The following is an 11,635-nucleotide window of genomic DNA, read 5'->3' as shown; positions in this document are numbered from 1 at the left end:
ATACACTCTTTGTAGACAATGATTTGATAACAAAGATGAAGTGGGAGTGGTTGTGAAGAAGTGGGCACACCAGTGGATAGCTGAAACTTTTCAAAGATTCAAGAGCTGGGTTCAACAACGGTGCATATGCATTGCTTGTAATAGAGATTATGTTGAGTAGTACCCTTCTAGAGTTACTCTACCAACACATGCAACTTCAATGGCCTATGCCAGATAATAAAAAAAAAAGTTATGCCTAATTTTGCATTACTTCCAGTCCAGCCCTTGTATAGATTCTTTCATTCATCTGACAGAAATAAGTAACTCATGCTGGAGTACCATCTTAATGTTAAGATCTAGATCCAGTCAGTCTGTTTTTGCTGGTTAGTTCTAAAACACAGAGATGTACACACACAAACAAATGGGTTTTTTGCTCAATGTACCTTTACCAAATTTACTTATTGGGTTTGGGGCTAAAGTAGAAGACACTTGCCCAAGAGGTTTTATTGGGATTCAAGCTGAAACCACATGGCTGCCTGCATCTACACATATACAAAAATACTAATTGAAAATATAAATTTAAACAGAGTGCAGAAATGGTCATCCTCAATAATAGAATAGATACACAAAGACACAAGACTAGCCATTCTAATCTTTTGGCCACCTCCTTCTACCCAAATAAATTACATTGGATGCTGCCTCTGTAAGTACACTAATAAAGAGATAGCTGCTTCCAATTACAACTTGTTTTGTCTTTTCTTTTCCAACTCTAAAAAGTAATGTTAGCTCAATTTAATATATAGGTCCTTTTAAACTTTACACACTGGCCATCAACTTTAACAGCCCTGTTCTGAAGACTGCTATATGTGTTACTGAAAGCTCCAATCATTTGTTGATCCAGACATGTATAACTGAAAAGGTCTGGCATATGAAAACCTGCAATGACACATGCGCATTTCAGTATCTTTACCTTCCAGAGATGGATTGGACAGAGTGTCTATTACCATTTTTTTAAAGGTTACTAGACTGTGGAAAGGTAACTCTGTAGTTAGTGCCAGTTACAGGTATGTGTGTGGCTAAGTTTTATTAAAAGGTTGGAATTGGGAATTTGCTGATAAAACTTACAACCACAGGAATGCTTTCCTGTGCAGTTGCAACTGGAATTCTCAATGTCTATATTATTGCTTAATGATGCATGGTAGAAATTGCATGGACATTTCTTTTTTTAGTAATTATAGTTCACTTTGTTGAGTTTAAGAATTCTGCACTGTTCCTCCCACATATCTGTTGGGATCCCTTTTCAGCTATTATTTTTTACGTTCGAGCAGTGGTTCTCAACTATTTTTTGCCTGTGGACACCTTTGATTCCTATTTTACTCTATTGAACTTCCATAGCCATTTGAAGTTAAAATCTCATATATTTTTAGAATTAAATATAATTATATAAAAAAAAAAATTAATACATCCAGTGTATTGTAGAAGTGTAACTGATTTATTGCAGATAATTTTTAATAACAAAATCTTATATGGACCCCCAAGGGCCATGTGGTCCCCGGCTGAGAACCACTACCTGAAAGGGATCTTATTTTCTTAGATCAATGTGTAAAGAAATGCTAGATTCATAACACTACTCTGTTTTCATTGATTAGGTTAACTATACCAGACCATGCAAGTCAATTTGAAGCTTTCAATACAGTAAAGAAAAAGTCACAAAGCATAAAAGTTAAACAGTAGATTTTGTTTTGTTGAAGTTTATTTTACATGAGAAAATTTTCGATTTACAGATGCCTTCTGGCATTTCACAGACTCACAAAAGTTATTAACATAATTTCTAGCAGAAAATATTCACTGAGGCAAACAAACACTATCAGTAATCTCTTCTTTTATTGATTTTTCACTTTCGTTGTTACCTTTTAAGCTTTGAAAAGGGTCCTGAGTTGAGAGATTTACATCAAGGAATTCGCTGTCTTGAAGGAGTGAAAGTGAATTTAGAGAATTTTCCTTCTTGATAGAAATCAAGTTAGAGTGATTTATTTCTTCAAGATTTTCGACTTGAATCAAAGAATCAGAAAGGTTTGTACAGCTTTCGGTTTGCTTTGATTTCTGTTCTCTCAAGTGTACTTTGATATGTTTTTTCAAGTTATTTGACTGAGTGAAACTAAGGTTGCATTTGTTACATTTGTAAGGACGCTCCCCTGTGTGAATCCGTTTGTGTTTTATGAGGTGGCTCGTTTGTGAGAAGGCTTTGGGGCAAATATCACAACAGAATGGGCGTTCACCGGTATGAGTTCTCATGTGTATGCGTAAATCTGCTGAACGTATAAATGTTTTGTAGCATTCAGTACAAAGGTGAGGGCGTTCAGCTGTAGGCTTTACCTCATATCCAGTTAATATGCCTGGATTAGGGTTGGAATCTGGTCTAAAAGGATGTTTTATGCTTTGATGAGATTTGCTGCTGCCAATTTCCACATGTGTCTGTTGTTGATGGTTGTGACAATATTCAAGTTGTAATTCTGCAGTGGATTCATCTTTTGAGGTTTCAGGATTGGAAAAGCAGGGAAGCATCCGTCCAAGAAAAGATGACATTGAACTACTCACACCATCTAAAGGAATATCTGACTGGTTTTGGTCACTTCTAGCAGAAGGTGAGAGTGAATTTTTTCTTAATGTTATGTCATCACTTTCTTCTTTCATGTTAATCTGCTGGATATTGAGACCATCCAATTTTATATCATCTTTAATTGTTGGATAAGAACAAGCAGATGATGTAATTTCAGAGTTGTTTCCTGTAGTGGAGATGGAACTAAATGATACATTTTCAAACTCTAGGGATGTAAGATCAGGGATAATGGATGAAGGTGACTGATGCTTGAGCTGATTTTCAATAAGTTCAGTATTCTTGAAAGAATCATTTTCTTTCACAAACATTGTTTGGGATTGTTGGGTTGGCAGACTAGAATCTTCTGGGGAAGTGTACTGGATGTTATGAGATAGTTCCTGATCATTTGTATAATTTATCTTTTGGGTCAGACCTTCACTGATTTGACCAGTTTTGTTATTATTATCAGTATTACTACTATTATTATTATTACATAGAGTTGTAGATTTAAAGTGAGTTTGAACATGTTTTTTCAGATTACTAGATTGTGTAAAAGCAAGGTTACACAAAGCACATGTATATGGACGTTCCCCAGTATGGACTCGCCGATGTTTTGTCAGGTGGCTTGTTTGAGCAAATGTTTTTGGACAGAGGTCACATGAAAATGGTTTTTCTCCAGTATGAGTGCGTATATGCAAGCGAAGGTCTCCAGGACGAAGGAAGGCTTTGCCACAGCGTGAACAAATATAAGGTCTCCCTAATGACATTTTCCGATGACGGGCAGCACTTTGTGACACATCCTTGAGAAAATTCCGCCCTTTGTTAACCAACGGTAAGCGTCCTTTGATTGTAGAAACTAATTTGGGTTCCATTCTCTGGTTCCAGTTTTGAGTTAAATGATCTGAATGATGGGTGGCTGAAGAAGAATTGGAGTTTATAGATGATGTTGATGAAACTCTTTGATATTTTTCTCTGCTAAGCTGTTTTTGGCACTGATGGTTGGAAAATTCATCTTCTTTAACAAATTCCATTCTGCATAAACCACATCGAAAATTTTTCACAATCTTTGGCTTATTTACAAGTTGCTTCTGCTGTTGTTGTTGCTGTTGTCCAAGAAACATCCAGTGCAGTTGTTGATGGTCAGTAAAATCTGAAAACTGAGCAAAGTAAGCAGGACACAGTTTACACTGGAAAAGCTCATTGTGAGTAAGAGCAACATGCGAGAGGAAATCAGATAGTCGAACAAACTGAATAGGACACAGTTTACATGAATAAAACTGGTCTGAGGAAAATGCGGGTTGATTCCTGCGGATCTGAAAGTCAAAATCAGAAGTGGTACTTACTTTAGATTCGCCTTCAGGTTCACATAAGTCAATGACATTGTTGGCAGATTTTACAGAGAGTGAGGTAGGATAATTGTTATTAGTCAATATAGCCGAATGTGGTTTCAAGGATGCTGAGTTGGAATTTATTTTATGAATTCTTACTTTCGTATTTTGATGGGTTTTGTTTACTTTCATTGATGTATTAACTGTTGATACTGAGAACTGACCAGGCATAGAAATTGGAGAAAAGCGCTTTGTTCGTAAGTGTTTTTTCATGTGAACTGAGAGAGCTATATTGGAGAAGAAATGACGCAGGCAATACTTACAACGATGAAGGACTTTAGAGTTGATATTTGTAAGAATGCTGTTACTGTTGGAAGTCGTATCATTTTGGCTAATGTTTCCATGTATCACATTTCTTGAGGTATTGCTTGCCTTGAAGTGTGTCCTTACATGTTTCTTTAAGTTACTTGACTGAGTGAAAGCTAAACTACACATTGAACACTTGTATGGACGTTCCCCAGTATGTATTCTTCGATGTTTAGTCAGGTGACTTGTCTGTGCAAATGCTTTGGGGCAAAGGTCACACTTAAATGGCCGTTCCCCAGTATGGGTACGCATATGCAGACGAAGATCAGCAGTGCGATAAAAGGCCTTAAAACAGTGCTGGCAAATAACAGAGCGGTGTTTACTAGCTGTTGATGAACACTGACTCCTTTTTGTATCACCCTCTAGTCTTTGTATAGAATTACTAAAACTGGTTGAGATGTCATTCAATAATGTCACTTCTGTTTTGGCTGCTATTGTTGAAGCCATAACATCATTCTTTTTTTGTAAATTAAAAGATGGTTGGTTCATCTCGAATGAATGCTTGTTGTTAATGGTCACATTCCCTAAAGTAGCTTCATTAAATCTGGTTTCCAATGCAGGGAACTCTGTAGAAATGGAAGCTTCATGTGAAGATTGGGGAGTGAATGATACAGGTTCCAATTTCAATTGGTCATCAGCAGGAATAAGATAAGGATGAGAGGATTGAAGAGAAGTTGGCATTGTTATGCAAAGAGAATTCAGCAAGAAAATTTATATTTTCTTTCGTGTCAGTAGTATTTGTTATTTCTTGTCCATTTTTGGTGTGCTTTGTTGTTGCTGTTTTTTAAAATAGATAAATTTTTGAAAGTTTTTTAATAAAACTGTAATAAGCTGTTATGTACTTGGTGGTTGATTATCATGTGAGAAACTGACGATAAGGGAGGTAACTGCTACATCTAAACGAAAACAATAAAAAGGAAAACGTCAGACGGGTAGGTTGAGTAAATTGAGAATTAAAAAAAAAATTTTTACCAGTTAGTTCAAAGGAAGAGCAGTGTTCTTAACCTTTGCACCTGCCTCAACTCTGAACTGGAGGAGATGATTAGGTGGTAGAGTTTGATGTTCAGAGAGTGAACACTATAAAAAAGTTGTTCTGGGATCCACGACTGAACAATTTCTCTGCGATGTATTAGGCAGTAAGATTGATAAGAGGCAAGGTAGGTGCATCAAATGAGTTTGGAGATACACAACAGGCAAGTTCAGAGAAGAGACCCAAAACTAGTTGTAGTGTAATTGGTAAGTGAAGATTTTCTTAAATGATAGAAGGTCTGTTTTTGGACATGGTCCAGAGTGTGTGTACCTTTGTAGTGGATGTAATGATTCATAAACACATGCAGAGAATACTTGTGCTCTGTAGAGAGCCAGCAACAATTAGATTGATGCATTGACTGACCCTAAAGAAGAAAACTAATCCTTGTGATAGAGGTTTGACTGTGACTGTCAAAGAAGGTGAGGCCTAGAATATATAAAATGTATGAAGGTTTTAGCTTTTAAAAAGAGTGCAATGCCAAATGTATTCTGTTATGTGCTTTGATTGATTTTTGAGCTTTTAAAGGAGACTAGATTATCAATGTAGGATTCTTTTAAAGTCTTTTTGTTAGGGATTATAAATGTGCTGGAAATTAGGTTGGAGTAAAGTATTGTATTCTATGCACAGGAGTAGATATGATTAGAAACGATTGCAATCTCATCATTGGTGTATATGTGTGTGTGTGTGTGTGTCTCAGTAGCAAGGGGAAACAATAGCAGTTGCACCTGCCATATCAAAATGAAGACAAAATCAATATAAACATGAATACCAAGAATACAAATTTTTAGTACTTGATAATTTTACTCTTCTACGGCTGTTTTTAAACATTTATGGTTGGTTTTCATTATAAATATCACCTACTGCTAGTAACACACTTTGGTTTCCTTCTGTAATTTTGTCAGAAAGTTAAGGAAATGATGGTAGCAGATTTGAACTCACAACCTATAAGTTTGTAGCATAATATCTTATTTTACTTGCTCACTTCTACTTGAATGAAATAGTTTTCATTAGAGAAAATAAACTTTTCAGCTAAATGTACTCCTTACTGCTAATTACTCAAATATGAAATAGGACTAAATATTATGCATAAGTCCAGGAAAATAGGAGAAGCAGGGTTATGAATTTTGTTTAGGAATACAATACTCCAGTAGTGTTTGATCCTATGACTATGTGGTTAGTGATGCAGTAAATTAGCATAATAACTATTCTAATTTTTCAAAACTTATGATCCTAATGTGATCACTATAATCACTGGGTTATTCCATTCAGTATGGTACATATTTTTCTTGCTCCAGTTTACCTCTCTGACTAAAATGTAATTTCACTTTTACTTCAGGGTTGATTAATATATTTCTATCACAAGTGAGATAATGGGATCAAATTTATTTATGCTGAAACAATAGCTTTTCTCTAATATGAGTGCAAATATCATCAAGATGAAGAAAGACTTTGCCACAGTGTGAACAACTATAAGATCTCCCTAAAGACATATCTGTCATGATGACTTGGCAAAATTTCTTTCTTGTAGGCTCTAGCCATCTTTTTTTCTCATGGATTGGAAATCTTCAGTCTTTAACCTGCTTTTTATCAACTCTGGTGGACTCTGAGAGTTTTGTGTCACCTAAGACTTCCTTATCTACATTAGCAATATACTTCCTATTACTTCTAACTACACATTCATCTATACATACAATATCACTCTTGAAGGCTCCTTAGCTTCCTGCATGTAGGCAAAATTGACATGAAACCAAGATACTAATCCTAGATGGTCACAGTTACTTATAAGAATACTTCCCCCTGATCAGTTGCTCAACCTCCACAAAACTCAACTATATTAAAACACATATCACATATCTGGGGGAGTGCTGCAGCTCTCTCTCAAATATGCAACATGTACTAGCTTATATATATTTTATTTCCTCTTTCTACTGCTTCTACTCAACTGAACTAGCAAGCTGTACACCAAATCCAAATTGGATGTAATGACTACATCTCCATCTCTCATCATCCCTAACATATTAAAAATCATGTTTTAACCCTTTAGCATTTAAGCCAGCCATATCCAACCGAAATATTCTACCTGTTTTATGTTCAGGTCCAATCTCATACATACTACCTGACAATGTTAGTCTAAAAACAAACATTCAAACCATTCAAATCTTGAAGCTACAATGTGAATAATAAACATTACATCTGGCAGAATAGTCTGAATGCTAAAGGGTTAAACACTTTGTTTAGTTCTTCATCCTTAGAACAAGTGATCTAAAATGCTTTCTCTTCCTCCAGTTTCTCTACAAAACATGCAAATTCAAGCTGAATATCTATATTGACTTCATCAGGGCTTACAAAATGCATGTACACTACTGCTTATTCTTTGACTATTAAAAAAAAAAAACAATAACAAATAAAACTCAGATTTCATTTCAGTGCAGCTATTTTGTTCCATTTTTGTCTTAACCTCAAATACTGGCTTCAATTTTAAATAATAATCTTATCTTTTAAAATTATTGTTGCAGTTTGTCCAACTAACAATTTTACCTTTGCGACTGCCTTACTAGTACCAACACTGTATTTTCAGATTTTCTTTTTTCAGTTAGGGCTGGATAACTGAGAGGAGTTATCAATCAATTGTAAGATTGACAGAAGAGAGAAAATTTCTTGCCTGTCAACTACTTATCAGCCACAGGAAATTGGACCATGCAGATCTATGAACAAAAGGTATTCCCTCTGTGACCATTCAATTGTTTTCATTTTTACAGATAGTTTATCTAATATGACATCATCCAATGTGTCATAATTTTTTTAAATATGATAATGTGCAATTTAAGGGAGATTCAGCTGTTGTTTTGATCAGGTAGAGTAACCATGCATTTTGGCTTGTGAACTAGTGGTCACAGCGGCTGGTGAGTGAATCATTGCTGGTCAGTCAAATGATATTCTTCTGGATGAGGTCAAGAATGTCTAAGTGTGTAGCATGTTCCAATATGGGTCTGAGTCAATGAAGAATGTTGCACTTATTAAACAATAATTAAAATGCCTAACTGGTTGTAGAGATGGAGATAGATGGGTAAATAAATTTCGGAGGAGAAAAGCAGATCTTGATGTTTTGTAAATGTACTGTACATGCATGCAACATGGATTCCTGAATTTCAATGTGTGTACTAGTGTCACATGTGTACATGTTGAAATCAATATTCTGTATGGAATCTGACTGAGATTTAGATTCCTTGCATCAGTTGTCAGCCTCTGGTTAAGAAGGCTTATAAGCATTGGCATTCCACCTTTGACCTTCCTGTTTTATTTTCTGGCAATCTTATATTAACTACACTATCTAAAGTTATGTTCTTCTTTTAAGATGATAGAGTATAATTCGAGGAAGATGTGGTTGCTTTTCTAGCAACCCTTATGACCACGAAGGGGCACCCTTTTTGGACCGCCCAGCGTTCAATCATTAACTGTATTGCTATTTAATGGTAGATGTGACTTTATTAGGTAACATTAGATAACCTTTTTTAATTGATGGCAGATATAATGGCGAGTTCAGCACAAGTCTTATGTTGGTTTAAGGCGATGTTTAGTGAAAGAAGATATTTGACACGAAAATGATTTTTTTGTATAAAAAAGTGGGAAAATGAGCGATGTTTATACCGATTCGATGACAGATGTAAAAAGAATTAACGATCGCAGGAAGAAAAACAAGTCTCCGAGCGCTTCGTCAATTCCATCCGGGAGATCTTTCACTTCTCTTAACACCGTTCGTACGTTTGGAAAAGAACGAACGGAACAACCGGATATTCGTTTCCAACACCACGAAAAGCTAGAAATAACAGCGAAATCTTCAAATGACACGTTACCGTCGTAAATAAGGAAATGACACTAGATAATGTAGTCTTAGTCACAACGGAAAAACGAGATAATTATGGTTGAAATGCTTTTGATCATACGTCTGCACCTTTTAGGTGGATATGGGGATAAGCAACAACAACAACAACAACAAACTCGTACTTATGTTAGATATCAACAATACAGAATTTACGAAGAGAAAAAAAAACAATCAAGAAATAATGGAAACATAAGATTTAGTATAAACCTGTGAAGTAAATCCGTGTTAGAAATTATTAAAACCGACACATTGTATTCATGTTGAGGCATAAGAGACCCGGAAATAAGCTTAAAATACTTGGATAATAAATTTCAATATGAAGGATTTACAATTTCGTGTTTAAAATCCAGAAGAGAAAATGTATCGTACCTGAAACGGTGTAACGGGAATGAGAAAAATTATGTCCCCAATTAGAAAAAATACCGAGATTGATGCTGGCAAATGTGAAAGGTAGTTTATCTTTCATCTTTTACTTGTTTCAGTCATCAGACTGCGGTCATGCTGGGGCGCTGCCATGAAGCATTTAGTCGAACGAATCGATCTCAGTACTTTTGCTTTAAGCCTCGTACTTTTCTTTTTATTCTTCTATCAAACCGCTAAGTTACGAAGACGTAAATATACCAACACCGGTTGTCAAGCAGTGTAGATGACAAACACAAAGACACACACTCATATATGTATAAGTATATGATGGGTTTCTTTCAGTTTCCGTCTATCAAATCCACCCGCAAGGCTTAAGTTAATCCGGGGCTATAGTTGAAGACACTTGTCCAAGGTGCCACGCAATGAGACTGAACCCGGAACTATGTGGTTGAGAAGCAAAATTCTTGCGCCTGCGCGGTGGTAATTTTCTTTTTCCTGAGTTATTTATATTTTTATATATTTCTGTTTAGCTTTTAAAAGAAGTTACGAGATAGTGCTGTTGAATTTCCCATTCTTTCTTAGATTGATGGTACCCAGAATATTTCGTAAAGCCGCTCCCTTGGTTCCCAGACCACATTCCTGGCGCCTCCTGCCACCGCCACCACTGCATCACTATAAACGTAGATCTTTTTCTATTGCAAATTCAAAACAACTGAATTTTACAAATAAAAACTTAACTTAGTTAACCCATTATTTTGCTAATTTTACAATATGAAAGAGTAAATTTACATATCATCTGCAATAACGTTTTTTCATATTTTTACTACGATGGATATACTTTGTGCAGGGATATCAGCTTCCCAACGTCAGACTGAAAGACACTAATATTCCTGTGTTCAATAATTTTCAGTCTGGTTTCACTTTCCTTAGAAAGAAGTGGGGCAGCTGTACAAAAACCTCGCTCTACTGCATATGACTTCGGCAGGCAATAAAGTCCATTTCCACAGTGCAGGGTAGCAGTCAGAAATGTCCTTTTGCAATTAAAAATCCTGATATGATTTTTTGAACTTTGGTTTTAGGTCAAAATCATTTTAAAGTAAAACCAGTTCTTCCTCCACTATTTTTGTTTCCTCATTACTGATATGTAGGAATCACCCAGACTAGTATTTTAATCAAAAATAAGTAGCCCGAGTTTGTCGAACATAGCTAAATCAGGTGTGGAGAATAGACTTGAATGTCTTCTTCTGGTATGCATTTTTCCTTCTCCAGTTCAGTGAGGCTCAGAAACTGGAAGAACTCACTACGGCTTATGTTACATTTAAATAACTTTGACCAGAGCAGAAACGTGGAGAAAGCTGATTTTACCTTAGACATACATCATCTCGAAAGAGTCCAGAAGCTGGCTACCCGCATGGTTCTTGGTCTCAAGCATTTGTCTTATGAAGAAAGGCTGAAGACGCTCGACCTTTATTCTCTAGAAAAACGACGACGCCGTTCTCGCTTACAACATCATAAGCAGAAAGTGTAACCTCTCGAAAGAGCTGTTCTTCACTCCTGCTCCAGAGCGTCGGCTGCGGGGTCACTCCGAAAAGTTCTATCTGCGACGATTTCATCTCAATCGAAGGAGAGGGGCTTTCTCCATCCGGGTTGCGGATCCGTGGAATAAGCTGCCGGACGAGATAGTGAAGATGCCGACGATCGCTCGATTCAAAGTCTCTCTTGACCAGAAATGGTCTGAACTCTTTGCATGAACACCCTCCCTGTACATAACTCCATGTCCCCCTACATGACCTTGCTTTTTGTTTTTTGAGCCAAAAAATTAACTTAACTTAACCTTGATAAGGTTTAACCTCATTTCTTTGCAGTTACAAAATTAATGTCATTGAGCTTGGTGAGTCTGCGTGATATTTCTTAATTCATCACAAAGAGCAGAATTAGGATCTTGCAAGAATTTTTAACGGGTTGATTAATGTGTCTCAGGCCCTGGTATAATTACAATTTTCTGGTCCCAATGAGTCGTATACAAACAGTGGAAAGAAATATAAGAAAACAAGTAGCAATTAAGTGCTACGTTTTATTCAACGTTA

General features: G+C 36.1%; 1 protein-coding gene across 2 annotated transcripts; it reads right to left on the bottom strand.

The window, feature by feature from the left end:
• Positions 1-1,698: 1,698 nt before the first annotated feature.
• Positions 1,699-9,737, bottom strand: LOC115218913 (zinc finger protein 420-like). Of its 2 annotated transcripts, none has more exons than XM_029788913.2 (2): positions 9,555-9,737; positions 1,699-5,168 (listed from the first exon to the last, which is right to left on the bottom strand). In XM_029788913.2, exon 2 carries the CDS (start codon positions 4,951-4,953, stop codon positions 1,825-1,827), a length of 3,129 nt encoding a protein of 1,042 aa, XP_029644773.1. In that variant the 5' UTR covers positions 4,954-5,168; positions 9,555-9,737; the 3' UTR covers positions 1,699-1,824. The 2 variants fall into 2 exon arrangements, with proteins under 2 accessions (XP_029644773.1, XP_029644772.1); XM_029788912.2 differs by lacking the exon at positions 9,555-9,737 and adding an exon at positions 9,393-9,547.
• Between the last annotated feature and the right edge of the window lie 1,898 nt (positions 9,738-11,635).

This window comes from Octopus sinensis, linkage group LG14 (assembly GCF_006345805.1).
Source record: "Octopus sinensis linkage group LG14, ASM634580v1, whole genome shotgun sequence".
Classification (NCBI taxonomy): Eukaryota; Metazoa; Mollusca; class Cephalopoda; order Octopoda; family Octopodidae; genus Octopus; species Octopus sinensis.
The sequence above is the reverse complement of the archived record's forward strand: the minus strand, read 5'-3'. Positions and strand labels throughout refer to the sequence as shown.